The sequence below is a fragment of the Lepidochelys kempii genome, chromosome 9, assembly GCF_965140285.1.
Source record: "Lepidochelys kempii isolate rLepKem1 chromosome 9, rLepKem1.hap1, whole genome shotgun sequence".
Lineage (NCBI taxonomy): Eukaryota > Metazoa > Chordata > Testudines > Cheloniidae > Lepidochelys > Lepidochelys kempii.
This window is the reverse complement of record NC_136388.1, coordinates 50,692,895-50,710,346: the sequence shown is the minus strand read 5'-3', so window position 1 is coordinate 50,710,346 and position 17,452 is coordinate 50,692,895. Positions and strand designations below refer to the sequence as shown.

The 17,452-nt window shown below is 50.7% G+C and overlaps 1 protein-coding gene and 1 long non-coding RNA gene across 3 annotated transcripts in view; one reads left to right on the top strand and one right to left on the bottom strand.

Moving 5' to 3' along the window:
• The window catches only part of TSPEAR (thrombospondin type laminin G domain and EAR repeats), an 88,396-nt gene extending 81,029 nt beyond the window's left edge, over positions 1 to 7,367 (bottom strand). The window contains exon 1 of the mRNA XM_073358810.1: positions 7,138 to 7,367. Coding sequence (XP_073214911.1) covers positions 7,138 to 7,231 — 94 coding nt within the window. The 5' untranslated portion in view covers positions 7,232 to 7,367. The remainder of the gene's footprint in view (positions 1 to 7,137) is intronic.
• Positions 7,368 to 10,993: 3,626 nt separating this feature from the next.
• LOC140917446 (uncharacterized) lies at positions 10,994 to 17,016 on the top strand. Of its 2 annotated transcripts, none has more exons than XR_013636318.1 (4): positions 10,994 to 11,127; positions 11,516 to 11,602; positions 12,836 to 15,728; positions 16,399 to 17,016. It is a non-coding gene; the product is annotated as an uncharacterized LOC140917446 (long non-coding RNA). The 2 variants fall into 2 exon arrangements; XR_012160833.2 differs by having other exon boundaries at positions 10,994 to 11,246.
• Positions 17,017 to 17,452: the final 436 nt, after the last annotated feature.

Sequence of the window (17,452 nt, the reverse complement as noted above, 5' to 3'; positions counted from 1 at the left end):
TGGCTGGCAACTCTCAGCAGAGGTTGATCTTATTTGGCTCATGTGGGAGACATCTATACCTCTGAAACTGAAGAACTAGAGGCCTAGGACTGGGTTTTCAGCTCTGTATGGATTTACAGAGCCATTGGCTGTTAGCAGCCCATGGATTCTTTCCCTAATCACAGCTGTCTTGTGCAGATGAATCATCCAAAATTCATTTCCCACAGGGCTACGCATCTGGAATGAGGAGTTTCATAAGTTGTATTAATGGGAGCTGTTCTTGCACCCAAGCTCTCCATAGCTTGCAGTCAGATTTTAATACAATGGAGAGCCACCATCCCTCCAAGTTGATCTTCAGTTAAAACCAAAGACAAGGATTTGTGTTTTGGTTCAGCTCCCACATTACAGGCACTGTTAATGATTAAAACACAGCTGGTGATTACACACAACCTCATTAATGATTAGAGCAGCAGCTGGGGTGGTTAGAGCAGTTTGGCCAGCTTATAGATCTTGAAATCTGGCTGCTTTCATGTCTTGGAATCTGGTGAGCTACCTCTTACCTTTGGCAAAAAGGAACGCTATTCTTGGGTGGAAGCACTGCACAGACAAGAAAAAAAAGTCTGAATGCTCTTACAAGAAAATAGGTGCATTTCAATGCGTAAGAGATTGGCTGAATGTGTTATTGCATTTAGAGCCAGGCTTGCCAGTGCAGACAGCAAATATTGCCTGCACTCAAACCAGTCTGGTCATTTTTGTGAGACAAGGTGGGTGAACTAATGTCTTTTACTGGACATTTTTGTCTTTCTCACCAGCAGAAGTTTGGTCCAATAAAAGATATGACCTCACCCACCTTGTCTCTCTACGATGTCTGACACAGCTACCCCTACACTGCATACAGCCATGGTCATTTCTGTGACTAGAACAGAACTACAAGTCACTGAAAGAGGCTGCCTTATTTGTATTACAGTGACCCCTCGTTGCCTCAGTCCTGGCTCAGGGCCCCATTGTGCTAGGCACTGCACAAAACACCTAACAGCGAGATTGTCCCTACCCTAAAGAGCTGACAATCGAAGTACCAATTTATTTGAGCATAAGTTTTCGTGATGAAGTGAGCTGTAGCTCACGAAAGCTTATGCTCAAATAAATTGGTTAGTCTCTAAGGTGCCACAAGTACTCCTTTTCTTTTTGCGAATACAGACTAACACGGCTGTTACTCTGAAACCTGACAATCGAAGTGTTAGAGTTGCCCAGAAAACAGAATTTCTGTCCCAGGGGAAATTCAGAAATTCCCAAAATGGTTTTTGGTCCAAATCAGGAAGAAAAGTTGAAATTTAGAAATTTTCCCGAATGGAAATCCCAAAACATGTTTATCTGGAAAAATTAAAATGACCTTATTGAAAGGTTTCATTTTTATAATATTAAATATTTTACACACAAAATAATTGCATGAAAAGAATATTTGTAAGGTTGCAAAGTCAAGTACTCAACAGTTAGGAAATGCCAGAATTAATGTTGTCTGTGCAACCTAAATGTACCTCCCTTGTGTGTGTGCGCATTATGATATGGTCTTTAATGACATGATCACATAGTATTTTTTTCCACAGGACACCTGCCTCATTCAGTGCACGGGATGGATGGTGCTCACTTAATGAGCAGCCCTGGAATATTTTGTATTCTCCTCATTCAGGGTGTGACCCCAGAATTTATTTATTGCGAACTATTCAAACCGTTCTCTAAAGGCAGAATTATTAATCTCCCCCGGTCTTTTCCATGGCCCTCATCACTATAGTATCCAAGTGCTTCATAGCTTATTATAACAACAGCCCTGTGAAATGATGGGTGTGGTATTATCCCCAGTTTACAGCTGAGAAACTGAGGCACAGAGTGCTGAAAGTCAAGAGTTTCCACTAATTTTGGGGGCTCAATTTGAGACACCTAGGATATCTGTGGCAGAGGCCGGGATAGAATCCAGTTCTCCAGGGCAGCATTCAACTGCCTGAACCATGAGACCCTCCTTTCTCTACCTGCAAACCCCTCCTCGTTCTTTAATCACCTTTCAACCTCTGCAACAAATGAGACAGGGCCTACAGACAAAAGCCTCATTCACTACACAGGTTTCAGAGTAGCAGCTGTGTTAGTCTGTATCCGCAAAAAGAACAGGAGTACTTGTGGCACCTTAGAGACTAACAAATGTATTCATCTCCAGAGCAACTTCGTCCTGTGCCCTGAATGAGGTAGGGGTCCTGTGGGAAAAATAGAAGGTGATCATGTATTTAAAAACTGTCTCATAATGCATACACCAAATTCCATCTTGTGGCATTGTATTGACACCCACATGATTAATCAGCAGGGTTGGAACTGTTAGATCCACTGCACAGAGCTCTGCCGCTCAAGCTAACAGAGTACCTGAGAGATGTAGTAGGTTGTTATCCTCTGTGTGGACCAGCACTAAAGGGGAACAAAACATGCACTTTGCCATCTGGATGCCAGTAGGTTTCATAGCCAGTCTGAGTTCATAGGCATCTGAGGTTCCATTTCATGCTCTAGAGGGGAGTGTGCTCTAGTAGTCACAGACTCTTCTGCCCATTTTCCCCTTCTGCCCTGGCCCAATCCAGCTCTTCCCCACCACTGGCTCCTTCTTTCAGTCCCATTCTCCTTGCTTACCCAGGACCAGTCCCCACTCTCAGGCTTCACATCCCAATCCCATTCCCCTTGCCCTGCCAATCCCAGTTCCCTGCTCACAACTTTTGGCCTGATCAGTCTTTCCCCTCCCCCACCACTGGCTCCCAGTCCCAGACTCCCTCCTTGGGCTCCTCATCCAATCTCAGCCTCCCGACACCATCCCTTCCCTGGCTTTTGGCCCAGCCAGTCCCATTCCTCTCCCGCCCCCACCCCCACCTCCTTTGTCAAATGCCAATTTGCCAGAACAATCTTTTGGCAGGAATGCACCAGTCTCAGTCTGGACTAAATTTGCGTCAGGTCCAGGGAGGAATGTATGGCCAGAGAAAGCCAGTCACTGTCCCTAGACCAGCCAGCATCCAGGGGACTAGGTCGGGCACCTGGGATATGAAGGAGCAAGGTTCAAGGGCCTGGTCGGAATCAGGCAGCGCTGGCTCTTGTACCTGGGTCCCGCACAGCCTGAATCACAGGAAGCTCTGCTCGCACGTCCATCCTGACAAAGAACAAGGCAAGACCCGAAACCGCAGGAACGTTCACGGGCCAGGAAGCCCAGTTCCCAGCCTGCCTTGAGCACCCCAGAGCTGCCTCAAACCACCATGAGACAGACCAAGAGGAGAGCCGGCTACGCGTTTCTGATGGTATATCTAGGAAACCCCATTTCCTTTGCGCACCAATTCACCCTTTATGCTCTGTCCCTTCTCTCCCTTCCCCCAGTCGGGGCATTTCAGACCAAAAACACAACACAAGCTGGGTGCAGAACCGGCCTCCCAGAAGGGCACCACCAGCACCAAGCCCAGCCCTTGGGGTGCCAGCTCCCAGCCCTGCTCCTGCCTCTGCAAGCAGTGTCCCGTGCCTCCCACAGGCATCATTCCAGCTCACTGCTCTGAGCGCCACCCCACAGTGCTCCCATGCCCTTCCCTTGGCCTGGGCACTGGCCCCAGCTGCAGGGCAGGTCCTGCAGGCAGGGGTACCACCCTGTGCTGGGGTTCTCCGCTCACTGGTCACAGCGCTAAGGTGTGTGGGCATGGCTAGACCTCCTCCCCTGGTTGAGATGCACATCTGCCTCCATGGGCCATCAAACCCCCTGAGAGCCGAGTGACGTAACATTGGCCTAAAAATGGTCTCCTCCCAGCCTCCTCCCCATCTCTGCCCCTCCCGCCCATCAGGGTCTCCTCCCCATATGCAGAAGTAGAGCTGTGGAGAAGGTTCTGTGAATGGGATCCCCCAGCAGCTCTCCCCGCATCCTAGGGGCAGCACTAGAATGGCACCCAGCGCACAGCAAGCTCACAAGATGGCGCTCCAAATCGCAGCTGTGCCAGCCTGCCCCAGCACCGCAACCTCTTCAGCTGGAAACATCCACCCTGCAATTTTGCAATACAAATTAGGTCGTGTTACCCATTCCCTGCAAGGACGCTGGTGCTGTCTGGGCAAGGCCTGGGTATTGAGGGCTGCTTTCCTTACCCTTCCATTCTTAGTGTTTTCATTTAGGCCTTGTGTTAAGCATGTCATGAATCCGCTCAGATAGTGCACTGTGAATGCAGCCGCCACTCCTTGCTTTAGCTGCCGGAGCAGCAGGGACAGAACTGACTCCAATTCCAAGATGATCATGAAGCGAGAGCATGCGCCCAGCCCTGAGCAGCAGGAATGGAGCCTAACCCTGGCTCTGACACTGATTTCTCTGTGACCTTGGGCAAAACACGTAATCTCTGCCTCAATATCCCCAGCTGTGAAGTGAGGATAATAGCACCTACTTAGGAACCTCCCGGAGCTGTTGGAAGGGGTGTTCGGTGCCTGCAAAGCACTTAAAGATAATAAACGCTCTGCACTGTTATTACACACAGCAGGCTCAGACTTGTGGGCTCACCATGAGCCCTGACTCTCCCCTGGCAGAGATGACTAACTCCAGCAGTGCCACAGCAAAGGATTCCAGGGACAGCCTGTCCAGAAAGGGATTCAAACCTCTTCCCGGTGTGTGGACCTGAACCAGCGCATATGGGCTCAATGGCATGGACCTGCCATGGGCACACAGCCCAGGCCCTGCTTCATACAGGACCTATACAATGCACGGCAGATCAGGATCTACTCTGGCATTTACAAGGGGTGTTGCCACTAAACCTTTGGGCTCAGCAGTGTCTTGCAGGTCTGTACACAGTCTGAAGAGTGAGCGCTATCTGCCAGGGCTACTCTCACCTAACGTAACCGCAAGACACAATCTGGTGCTGCCCCTCCCTCCAGACCCCCAGCACCCCAATGTCAGTCTTGCTGCACCCGACACTGTAAACACAGCACGCACGTGAAGCAAGGAGGCAATGGGGTTTCGGGCTGAGGAGCTGGCAGACCCCGGCTGTGGGACAGGGACAGGCAGACATCATCACCTGCACCTGCCCTGCTGCCCTACACCCAGCTTGGGGGCACTGCTGGGGCCTGGCTGGATGGGGACACATCACTAAGCGGCCCCACTAGTTAATCAGCTGTGGCTGCCGTGCAGCAGAAATGCTCAGCCTTCCCTTTCCCACTGGCTCCCCATGGCAGGTCTCCTGCCAGAGGGGCTAGGGACCACCCTGAGCACACAGCACTGTCAGTCCTGCTCCCACCCCACTTCCATCCTCCATCATCATGGCCAATCCCCATCACCCACTGGCCTCCTTGTGCCCCCGTTCCACTCAGCAATCTTCCCTTTCCCCAGCTCCCAGCCATAGGCCCCGTCTCTGCTCCATCACCGTGCTGGTTCAGATCCCACTCCCCACACTCCATCCCTCTGCCCCCCAGCAGCATCCAGCCAGAGTCCCCATCCCACCCTGCACCCCCCTCCACACACTCCTCACAACCTGCCCGAGTCCTGATTCCCCCCGAGCTGTATTTCCCTGCAGCTCTCCTCCCACACATGGGCAGCCCCTTGCCCCTTGTCCCTGCCACACTGTATTCACGGGTTTCTGCAAGCAGAGGATACCACTGGAAGCAGGAGAACAACGTGGCAGCCCCATAAGGGCCACTCCTCCTCCTCCTCTAACATGTGCTATATATTGCCCACTCTTCCCCCCTTCCATGCCCCCATCCAGCCTGCCCACTCCCAGCTGCCACAGCCCTACCAGGAACTCCATCTTTGTCAGCTATCACCTTGCAGCACGGGACTCCGGAGTCCCTGGGGAGATTTGCTGATGGGAGGAACTGGAACTAGCCCCTACTGGAAAGATGGGCAAAGGGCTAGAGCCTAGGGAGACCCAGCTTTCATTCTCGCCTCAGCCACGGACTTCCCGGGTGACCTTGCCAAGTGATATCATCCGCCCTGTGTTGTGGTTCCCTGCCTACTAAATGAGGACCAAACACCCCACACACATACCCTCCCAGGAGGCAGGGTCTGCAAGGATCAAGTCCCATTAATGATGGCGATGCTCAGAGGCCAGATGAGCACCCAGGTCAGTTGCTATGATGACAGTTCAGGATGGAGGACATTTGGGCTGGGTTCTGAAATGGCTCTAGCTGGCCCAAACAAAGCCCTAGTCACCATCAATAGCCCTACTCTCCTTTTACACCAGCAAATCCAGGAGGCTGGCAGTTGCCTCAGTCCTTTGCTTACAACCCTCACACACTCTCCTACAGCAATATAGGCCATGGCGATAACAGCCTATCCTGGCAGATTAAATCCGTGTAATTATTGGCCACATCTTCTGCAGCCCCCAGCCAACGGCAGCTGTAATACTCCAGGCCTGGATTGCCTGATTTCCTCCCTTATTTTTAGCTGAGGTCATTGGATGAATGGCAGGGCACATGCTATTCATCACAATACTTGGTATGGTGCCAAAGCCAGCTCGTTAGCAGATAAATCAGGTCATCTTTAATAAATTGCAGAGCCAAAAGCCCACAAGCAGACCCAGCAGTTCACTTAGCTCTGGCTCAGTCAGATGCCCCACCAGCTTTTACAAATTTCCACCCACAGGTTACAGCATGGGGATTTGTTTCTGCAAAAACTGCAAGAGCCATTGACTTGAGGTTCCGATCGTTGTGACTGGAAGCCAAACTAAAGCAGAGCAAACCGTCCAGAGAAGGCAGCACAAGATCCTCGAGGGAGAAGGAAACAAACACAGCTGTGCTTCTGAGCGCGGATTAGGACACTTCGCTGGATCAAGTTTCCGGGCAAACAGGACTCATGGCAGACCCAAAATATCCGGCATGTCCGCCAGCTTCATTCGGCCCTAAGTCAGAGTCAGCACTGAAGGGTGAGCGCCGGAGGATATTGTCAATGGCAGAGCCATGCTGGGTGTAGTTCCACATCAGGGTCCCTGGACTGCAGCTGTGGCTCTTCCAGAGGAGGGATGTTTGACACGTTTGTGATGATCTCCCAGATTTGGAAGGGCAGCGTTGAGCGCAGAGGTTGGATTGCAAGCTCCTCCACACCCAGCTCCCCACCCCCACCAGCAAGATGGCCAATGATTGCTTATCAAACAACTTGTACTAACTCCCAAGACAAGCTGCTCCTACCTGTGCAATGTCGCCATGACGTCCCTCCGCTGGCCAGGTAGCTGGTGAACCCCGAGTGCAGGAGCACAGCCCAGACCACCAGCAAAGCAGACATCAGGGGGCCTTCTTCACTGGCTCCATGCACAAGAACACTCCTGCCCTCCTGTCTTCAGACCCCGGGCAGGTGGTACTCTGCTCAGGAATCCACTCGGATTTCTCATAGCCAGCTCACATGACAACCACTTCTGGAGACCTCCTCATCCTGGATGTAATCACCCTCCCTCCTTTCCCCCACCCCCGTCCCCCTGAGCACTTCCAGGAGCAGGACTCTGCCAAGGCTTTCACTGTAGGAGCCTCACAGCTTCAACTGCTTCTCTGAGAGCTGGCCACGCAGCCTGCCCTTCCGCTTTGCTTCTCCTCCCGGCCACACGTGCCGGCTGATCCCTGTCTCCGCCTGGCCTCTTAGCTGGCATTAGGTAGAGGAAAGGTTTCCAGAAGGAAGCACAAAAATCAGCACAGAGGTGGGAGGCTCAGAAAAGAGGAAGCGTAGGAACTGCCTGTGTCAGCTGGCACATGTGGCCGGTGAGCCTCTGAGAGGCCAGTGCCCTAGCCCGAAGGAGACTTTCCCCCAGCAGCCACAAAAGCAACTCTAGCTGGAGCCTGCCTTTGCAGACATTTAAAGGAGAAGTCAGTTGTCAAGAGGAGGAGTCCCACCGCCTTGGAGAGCTTTGTATCTTTTGCCCAGCCCTCTTGAGATTGTTTCTTTTTGTTTGTTTTCAGCTGGGGGTGGTAGGAATCTTCGGTAGAGGAATTTCCCTCTCCAGAGGGATCAGAGAGGGAATCAAATGGGAACAAGGCAAAGACACGGCTTTGTGCACCTGAGTGCTTTAGTGTCTACGCTGCCGCTAGCTTGCAGTTAGCACACAAGGGGGTGGGTGGGGTGGGTGTGAGCCCATCTATTTAATTACACCCCTCTTTTGTGCAGAAAGGTTTTGTTTTAATGATTCCTGGCAAGGCGGTGCTGCACAGCTGCTGCTGGGATCCCCTTTGAATATTATTATGGCTCAAGGAAATAACTGCCTGCCTAAATGCCAGACAGCAAAACCTGATCTGCTAGAAGGGAAGCACTTGAAGAAAGAACTGCTCAAGAGTGTCGCTTTAGAAACCCTGGAGGTAAAAATATTCAAACAGACTGAGCAATGGAAAATCTCCCCCAATGCAGCAAGCTTCATTTGGTGTCTATAGCCACACAAAAAAAGAAAAAGAAAAAGAAAAAAGGGACTCCTATTCTTAGGACAATGCAATTAGCATCCTCCCAGTTCCCCTACAAGACAAGTTACAAAATGGAAAACTGCTGTCCAGGAAGAACTGCCAAGAAGTTTCAGTTAAAACTTGGGTTTGATTTGTTTTTTAAAGAACTCAAGATGACAACTTAACGATGGGCTTCTTTGTGGGGCCTAATCTGGCCAAGCGCTGTGCGTGAGGGGACAGACCCCCCAATGGGGCACTCAGGCAGAGTCGGGCCCACAGAGGGACTTAATGCTGATTTTAATGCAACTCAGCTGACACTTCCTCCTTTTTCTTTGTTCTTGCCATTTAAAGTTCTTTGTATCATTCAACTCGCATTTGTCTTTTTAATTACATGAACATAAAAGATTAAATATAGACCCTGGCATAGTGCTTGGCAGCAGGAAATCTCAAAGTGCTTTACAAAGGAGGTCAGCAGTGTTAGCTACATTTTACAGGTGGGGAAACTGAGGCACATAAGGGGAAGTGACTTGCCCAAGGTCACCCAGCAGGCCAGTGGCAGAGCCAGATCTAAAACCCAAGTCTCCTGAGTCCCCATTAAGCGTTCTGTCCACTAGACCATACTGCCGCAAGCCAATAGCATCAAAGACAGGTACCTAAAGTTAGGTGTCACAAACACACACAGGCACTCTCATTCGGCCTTATTCCTATTTACACTAAGGCTGCTCACTGAGTGTAAGTGTAATTTACTCATTTTAAGGCCCTTTCCTACTGCCAGCAAGGGGCCTTAGTATAAATGAGAATCTGGCCAAGTGAGTTCAGTGGGGCTACTCATGTGTGTGAAGTTAAGCATGTATGTGTTTGTAGGATCAGGGCCTTAATCCTTCGGTAGCTCTTACATGGACTGATTTTCAGGCGTGTCAGCATGTAGTATCTTCCACTGAAGCCACAGGCTGATTTAGGCTGTTGCTGATGATTTTCCATACAGACATAGATCAGCCAAATCTACATATTTGTCTACCTGAAGCCTGTGCCAGCCGCTTGGGTCACTTAACACCTGCATTCAAATACAATCAACGACAAATGAACAGTGACATTATCCTTGTTAGTCCGACAGTGAGATTGGAGGAAGCAAGTTCTCAGAGGCTGGATCAGAGCTGGGCTCCTGTCTCGGACCGTGATTAGCACTTCAGAGGAAGTGGCAAGAACCCCCACTGACCAATTATGGCGTGACCAGTCCTCCTTCCCCCCTTCTGCAGATCTTGGTGTATCCTGGCCTCATTTTTTTAAAACCCTGTCTAATGTAACTATAGACATCCCCTCATCCATATAAACGGATGATTCTTTTTCTTGAGTCCTGCTTAGCTCTTCAGATCTTGTGGCAATTAGTTCCCCAGGCTTCTTATGTGGGGAAAAGTATTTCCTTTTATCTACCATGCAGTTTGACCGAGCGTTTCTTTCTCCAGGCATCTCTGCAAAGGCCTGGAGAGATTGGGGGAGTTCGGCCACGTGTAATTGCCAGACTGACCCAATTTATACCAGCTGGATAAGAGCACTCAAAGGTGGATCCTTCTGTGTATAAAATAGGCTAGGAAGTATGTTTCCTCATTCATATTTAAGGCTGATGGCAGTCCATGGCACAGGAAATTCAACCTAGCCCACACAATGCTTGCATTTTTCTGAGAAAACAGCTGATATTTGTCAAGGCTGCTGAAATCTCTGAATTTGCCTCAGACAGCTCTAAGGTAACAAACTATGCAAGGCCCTCATACCATGTTCATGCATTTGCAAGGCTTGTGACAGGAGGCAGCTCTGCAACCAGTGGTAAATTATTAATCCCTTTGGCATTCTGGATACCCCACGATTAGTCAGGAGGAAATGCTTTACATGTATCAGTGTGGCTTGGGATTACAAACCCTGGCCTTCAGAGACAGGGGCATAGTACAGGAGCAGAAGGGCTCAGGTACACTTGAGTTTCGTTCCACTAAGTTGCAAAGTTGGTCACTGTGGTATGGGAGAGACTCTCCAAATTCCCTTTAGGTGAGGTGACCATGCACTAAGCTGGGAAGGTTCCAGCCTCACCTCTCAGCTGTTTATATTTCAGTTTTCAGAGTAGCAGCCGTGTTAGTCTGTATCCGTAAAAAGAAAAGGAGGACTTGTGGCACCTTAGAGACTAACCAATTTATTTGAGCATGAGCTTTCGTGAGCTACAGCTCACTTCATCGGATGCATACAGTGGAAAATATAGTGGGGAGATTTTATATACACAGAGAACATGAAACAATGGGTGTTACCATTCAGACTGTAACAAGAGTGATCAGGTAAGGTGAGCTATTACCAGCAAGGGGGGGGGGGGGAGCACCTTTTGTAGTGATAATCAAGGTGGCCCATTTCCAGCAGTTGACAAGAACAGTAGGAGGGGAAATAAACAAGGGGAAATAGCTTTACTTTGTGTAATGACCCATCCACTCCCAGTCTCTATTCAAGCCTAAGTTAATTGTATCCAGTTTGCAAATTAATTCCAATTCAGCAATCTCTTCTTGGAGTCAGTTTTTTTGTTGAAGAATTGCCACTTTTAGGTCTGTAATCGAGCTACCAAAGAGATTGAAGTGTTCTCTGACTGGTTTTTGAATGTTATAATTCTTGACGTCTGATTTGTATCCATTTATTCTTTTACGTAGAGACTGTCCAGTTTGGCCAATGTACATGGCAGAGGGGCATTTCTGGCACATGATGGCATACATCACATTGGTAGATGTGCAGGTGAACGAGCCTCTGATGGTGTGGCTGATGTGATTAGGCTCTATGACAGTGTCCCCTGAATAGATATGTGGACACAGTTGGCAACAGGCTTTGTTGCCAGGATAACACAGGACAACTGGGTTAGTGTTTTTGTTGTGTGGTGTGTGGTTGCTGGTGAGTATTTGCTTCAGGTTGGGGGGCTGTCTGTAAGCAAGGACTGGCCTGTCTCCCAAGATCTGTGAGAGTGATGGGTTGTCCTTCAGGATAGGTTGTAGATCCTTGTTGATGCGTTGGAGAGGTTTTAGTTGGGGACTTCACCTTCAGACAGCTGTAGCTCACGAAAGCTTATGCTCTAATATATTTGTTAGTCTCTAAGGTGCCACAAGTACTCCTTTTCTTTATATTTCAGTGCAATTCCTAGCCCAGATCATTGGTCAAGGCTTCAGACACCTACCCTCCAAGGCAGTCTAACCACAGCTTCCGTTTTATAAATAAGGTAAGAGCAACTGCACGACCTCAGCTGATGCAGAGGTGAAAACAGAACCTGCAACAGGAAAAGCGTAAGTCTCATGCACACCATGCTGAGCATCTGAAATGCCATGTGTCCTGAGCTGCCCTGCCTGCACAGCACATTCCCCTTCAGAGCCAGGATGAAAATGCTGGTCCCCCAACTCCTATTGTTATCTAACAAATAGCTCACAACACTGGCAAAGTGTGTGCCGCTTCCCTCCCTCGCAGCTGGCCCATGTGGATTCTAACACTGGCTGTTTAGCTTGGGTCAATGCTCAGGGATTGGGAAAGGTGGGCCTGGGGAAGGCTGGCTCCTGGGATGCGTCCCTTGGACAGGGATGGAGGAGCAGCAGGCAGGCTGCTCTCCCTGCAAAAAGCCCACCTCAGACACCTGTACATCCAGCCCTGTCCCCAAACCAGCAACTCACCCCTCCACGCAGTCTCCACATGCACCTGTGCCCTTGCCTGGAACCCCAGAGCCCAGCATCACGTGGCCCTGATTGCCGTCAGCACTGGCCACGGGCTAGTGCCAGGGCCCTGGAGACTGCCCGTCTTTGTCCAACTGCTGCAGGTTGGTTATTCCACAATTACAGCCAGCTTCTCTGAGTCTCCATCCATCCCGCCAGCTGGGGCTGCTTGACTTATGCTATCCCCTAGTGACCACCCAGGTGTGGTACTGCTGGGATCCTGCAGGCAAGCCCCTCTTCTGCAGGGAACCTCATACCAGGCAAGTCCTGCATGCAGACCATGGCCACCTGAGCAGGCCAATGCTGACAGCTGAGCAGGTCTCTGCTTGAGTGTCCAGCTTCATTTCCTCTCCCTCCCAGATCCAGACTGGCTCCTAGGCCTGGCTGCACAGCCCCCGGCAGCACAAAGCCTCCCACAGAGCGGGGCAGGGGTGCAAGGCAAATGCAGCCTCCCCACCCCCTGAGGGTACAAGAAGGGTGTGGGGTCTAGAGCATGTGTGCATTTAGGGCACCTACAGGGGAAGCTTCCCTGGAAAGGCACCCAGGAAGCCCCAGCTGCTCCCTGAAGTAGAACCTCGGGGGAAGGGGGGGGGTCAGTCTGAGCACTGCCTACACTGCCGTGGGGGATCCATGCTCAGAGATACCAGCCCCCACTGGAGCAGTGATGTGCCATGTGCACCAGCCACATCTGTGTGTATGAAGGGAGCCCTCAGGCCCTGGACTATGATGGGTGTTTTAATGCTCTGATACAGCAACTCATTACCACTGCAAGTACTGCGGCAGTATCTGACAGCCCCAGGTGGGTTCCATCACGCCAGGCGCTGTACGTACCGCGAAGAGCTCACACTCTAAACAGACAAGACAGAACGAGTGCTGTGGGGCGAGGATCGTACACGCAAGCAGAGTGAAGAAGGTGATGGCCTGCCAGTGTCACGTAAGTGGCAGGGTTTTTTATGGGGTGGGTAGTAAAAATGTTTCTGCGCTGAGGCAAAGTTCAGGATCTGTCAAGCCTATGTTGCTGGATGGTGGTGATGCAGAAACATGGACCCTCTTACAGCCAGGCTTGGAGCGGTTAGAGGCCTTCCCTAAGCACTGTGCTCAGGATTTGGTGCTGCCAAAGTGCGAAATGTCAATCTCACAGCCATCTGGCCTTCCTTCAGTCACAAATTACAGTCAAAAGCAGCGCTGCAGCTCTTCAGCTGGACAAAACACCCAGCACACCATGCTCCCCAGCTCTCCAGCAACACACAAAGGGGTGCATGCTTCGTGCCGCCACAGAGATTCATGGATTTGAGTAACTGGGAACTTCACGACACAATTCCAGGTGCAACACCATAATCCGTGGCCACGGTGGGTGGAACGGTCCTAGGCAGGCTGCAGGTGTTTGATGCGGCTGTAACTGTCTCCTGCTTCCAGCGGAGGAAAGCAATGGGTATGGGAAATCGCTCGTCCCACATGCCAGCTATGGGGGAGGGGTGGCATGCACCCTCCAGGGGCCAAGGGAGCTGATGACTAGCACAGCAGCAGGCTGAGGAAATGCCAAGCTCTGTTTATCAGCATAGCGGGCAATAAAAGAGGCTGTTAAAGGAGCAGTCTGATCTTTGACAGCTTGTCATTATCAAGGAGTCCTGGCCTGGCCTCTGTCATTAGATGTTCCAGTTTTGTTGCCATTGCTAGAAGACAGGCAAACCAAACTGATCATTAAGGGCTTGGCTACACTTGCGAGTTACAGCGCATTAAAAGGAGCCCCGGGCGCACTAGCTCACTACCCGTCCACACTGGCAAGGCACATGGAGCGCTCTGACTCCGCAGCTGGCCCGCTCCTGGTACTCCACCTCAGCGAGTGGAATAACATTTGGTGCGCCCCGCTGGAGCGCCACGGCACCATTGTGGATGCCCTGGTCTGTTAGTGCGCTCTGATTGGCCTCCAGAGTTGTCCCACAGTGCCTGTTCTAGCCACTCTGGTCATTACTTTGAATTCTCCTGCCCTGCCCTCAGGTGACCAACCGTCAGACCCACCCTTTAAATTCTCTGGGAATTTTGAAAATCCCTTTCCTGTTTGCTCAGCCAGGCGTGGAGTGCTCTCAGCGACTCTTTCCAGGTGACCATGCCTCCACGCGCCAGGTGATCCCCAGCAAGGTGGCAAAGTTTGCAGATGATAATAAACTGCTCAACATAGTTGAGACTAAAGCAGACTGTGAAGACCTTCAAAAAGATCTCACAAAACTAAGTGATTGGGCAACAAAATGGCAAATGAAATGTAATGTGGATAAATGTAAAGTAATGCACATTGGAAAAAATAACCCCAACTATACATACAGTGTGATGGGGGCTAATTTAGCTACAACTAATCAGGAAAAAGATCTTGGAGTCATCATGGATAGTTCTCTGAAGACGTCCATGCAGCGTGCAGCAGTAGTCAAAAAAGCAAACGGGATGTTAGGAATCATTAAAAAAGGGATAGAGAATAAGAGGGAGACTATCTTATTACCCTTATATAAATCCATGGTACGCCCACATCTTGAATACTGCATACAGCTGTGGCCCCCATCTCAAAAAAGATATACTGGCATTAGAAAAGGTTCAGAAAAGGGCAGCTAAAATGATTAGGGGTTTGGAACGGGCCCCATATGAGGCGAGATTAAAGAGGAATGGACTTTTCTGCTTGGAAAAGAGGAGACTAAGGGGGGATATGAGAGAGGTATATAAAATCATGAGTGGTGTGGAGAAAGTGAATAAGGAAAAGTTATTTACTTGTTCCCATAATATAAGAATTAGGGGCCACCAAATGAAATTAATGGGAAGCAGGTTTAAAACAAATAAAAGGAAGTTCTTCACTCAGTACACAGTCAACCTGTGGAACTCCTTGCCTGAGGAGGTTGTGAAGACTAGGACTATAACAAGGTTTAAAAGAGAACTGGATGAATTCATGGAGGTTAAGTCCATTAATGGGTATTAGCCAGGATGGGTAAGGAATGGTGTCCCTAGCCTCTGTTTGTCAGAGGGTGGAGATGGATGGCAGGAGAGAGATCACTAGATCATTACCTGTTAGGTTCACTCCCTCTGGGGCACCTGGCATTGGCCACTGTCAGAAGACAGGATACTGAGCTGGATGGACCTTTGGTCTGACCCAGTATAGCCAATCTTATGTTCTTAATGGCGAGGTGCTGGACCTCATCAGTGTTTGCGGAGAGGAAGCTGTCCAATCTGAGCTGCGCTCCAGCCGTAGGAATTACGATACCTTCGGGCAGATATCAAGGGACATGATGGAAAGGGGCCATGACCTGCACGCACTGCAGTGCAGGGTTAAAGTGGAGGAGCTGCGGAATGCCTACTGCAAAGCCCACGAGGCAAACAGCCACTCCGGTGCTGCCCCTGCGACCTGCCGTTTCTACAGAGAACTGGACGCGATACTTCGGGGGGACCCCACCTCCATTCCGAGTATCACCGTGGACACTTCAGAGCCCAGTGCAACAAGGCAGGAGGAGGAGGAGCAGCAAAGCGGGAGTGAGGGTGCTGAGGCGGAGGAAGACACCCCAGCATCCCTAGATGCATGCAGCCAGGAGCTGTTCTCAAGCCAGGAGGAAGGTAGCCAGTCACGGTGGTTGGTGCTTGGGGAAGGACAAACACCAGAGGAGGTTCCTGGTAAGCGGCTTTTATTTTGGGAAGGAAGATATTCGGTGTGGGCTCTTGGGGCGAGGAGGGTTAGGGCTGCATGCATGCCTAGATGCGGAATAGGGTGTTGGTGCGCTCTCTCTCACATCATGGTAATTGGCCTCAGCGATCTCTTCAAAGGTCTCATCCAGAACTTGGGCAATGCGCTTGCGCAGGTTTCTCAGGAGACCCGCTCTGTTCCTTGTCCCAGTCAGGCTAACGGCCATGCCATTGTGCCATGTGGCGTGGGGGGACCATTGCTGCACACAGGCAAGCTGCATATGGGCCAAGGTGGAAGCCGAATTCTAGTAGAAGACCCTCCCTTGCTTCCCAGGTCACCCTCAGCAGCGAGATATCTTCTAGGACAAACTCCTGTGGAAAATGTAGGGACGGTGTTCAGTATAGGGGCCCCCTGCAGCTGTTGGCTCTCCCCAAGGCGCAGAAACCCAGAGGGCAGTACAGCCGTGAAACAATCAGTCCCCCTTGACCGTGTGCTGACTCAGCATGTTGGGGCTCCTGTGGGTTATGTGCGCTCGCTTTGGGACGGGCAAATTATGCAATTGTGTAGACTGTGCTTGCCCTCCTTAAGTACGGGAGCATCATTGCTCTGTCTGGTGTGAACAATGCTGCCTCTGTTAAGTGTTGCATTTTTCCTTTACAGATGCAACCTTGAGATCTCAGCCGTCCGTGTTATCACCAGCCAAGAGGCTGTAAAGAACCAGGAAGAGGCCACGTAGAAGCAAAGAGGACATGCTGCATGAAGTCATGCAGTAATCCCTTTATGAAAAATCAAAAAGTGCGGGAGTGGTAGGAGAGTGAAAGGAGGGTCCGCCAGCAGATTGCAGATCGCTGGCGCCAAAGCACAGAGCGGCTGATAAGCATCATAGAGCTCCAAGCGGACTCAATCCAGGCGCTCATAGCCATGCAGGCGGAGCGCCACCGCGCGCCCCCCTGCCCCGCAGCCCTTGTCCCAAAACGCTTTCCCTTGTGCCCCCATGCCACCTCCAGCCCACTTTCCCCAACATCCGGGTTCTTACCCCCACCAGCTGCCTCCAACACCTGTAGCTTCACCACCCAGCCCTGAAAACTACGGCCCTTACCCACTGCACTCAACCCCCATCACCATGCAGTATAGCCACCCTGAAGTGCAGCACTTATTGCACAGCACTCCAGACAGGAAGGCTGAGTATGATAACAGGACACATGCAAATCTGTGGTTGCACTGTTCCTCACCTCACCCCCTTGCCCTGTCTGTTTCCCAAGCAGTTGTGTTTCTTTTCAATAAATGCATTTTCTTTTCATTAAATGGATTTTTTTGCTTTGAAAACATTCTTTATTATTGCATAAAGTAAAAGATACCGTAGCGCAGGAAAGAAACAGGCACTGCAAGCCAGTGTATCATACATAGCAAACACAGATTCCTACTAACATTGGAACCACTGCACTTCACTCCCGTTCAGGGCACCAGACATTACTGGTGGCTTTCAGCCTCAAATTGCTCCCTCAAGGCATCCCTAATCCTTGCAGCCCTGCGCTGGGCCCCTCTAATAGCCCGGCTCTCTGGCTGTTCAAATTCAGCCTCCAGGTGTTGAACCTCCGAGTTCCATGCCTGAATGAATCTTTCACCCTTCCCTTCACAACTGTTATGGAGGGTGCAGCACGTGGATATAACCGCAGGGATGCTGTCATCAGCCAGGTCCAGCTTCCCATACAGA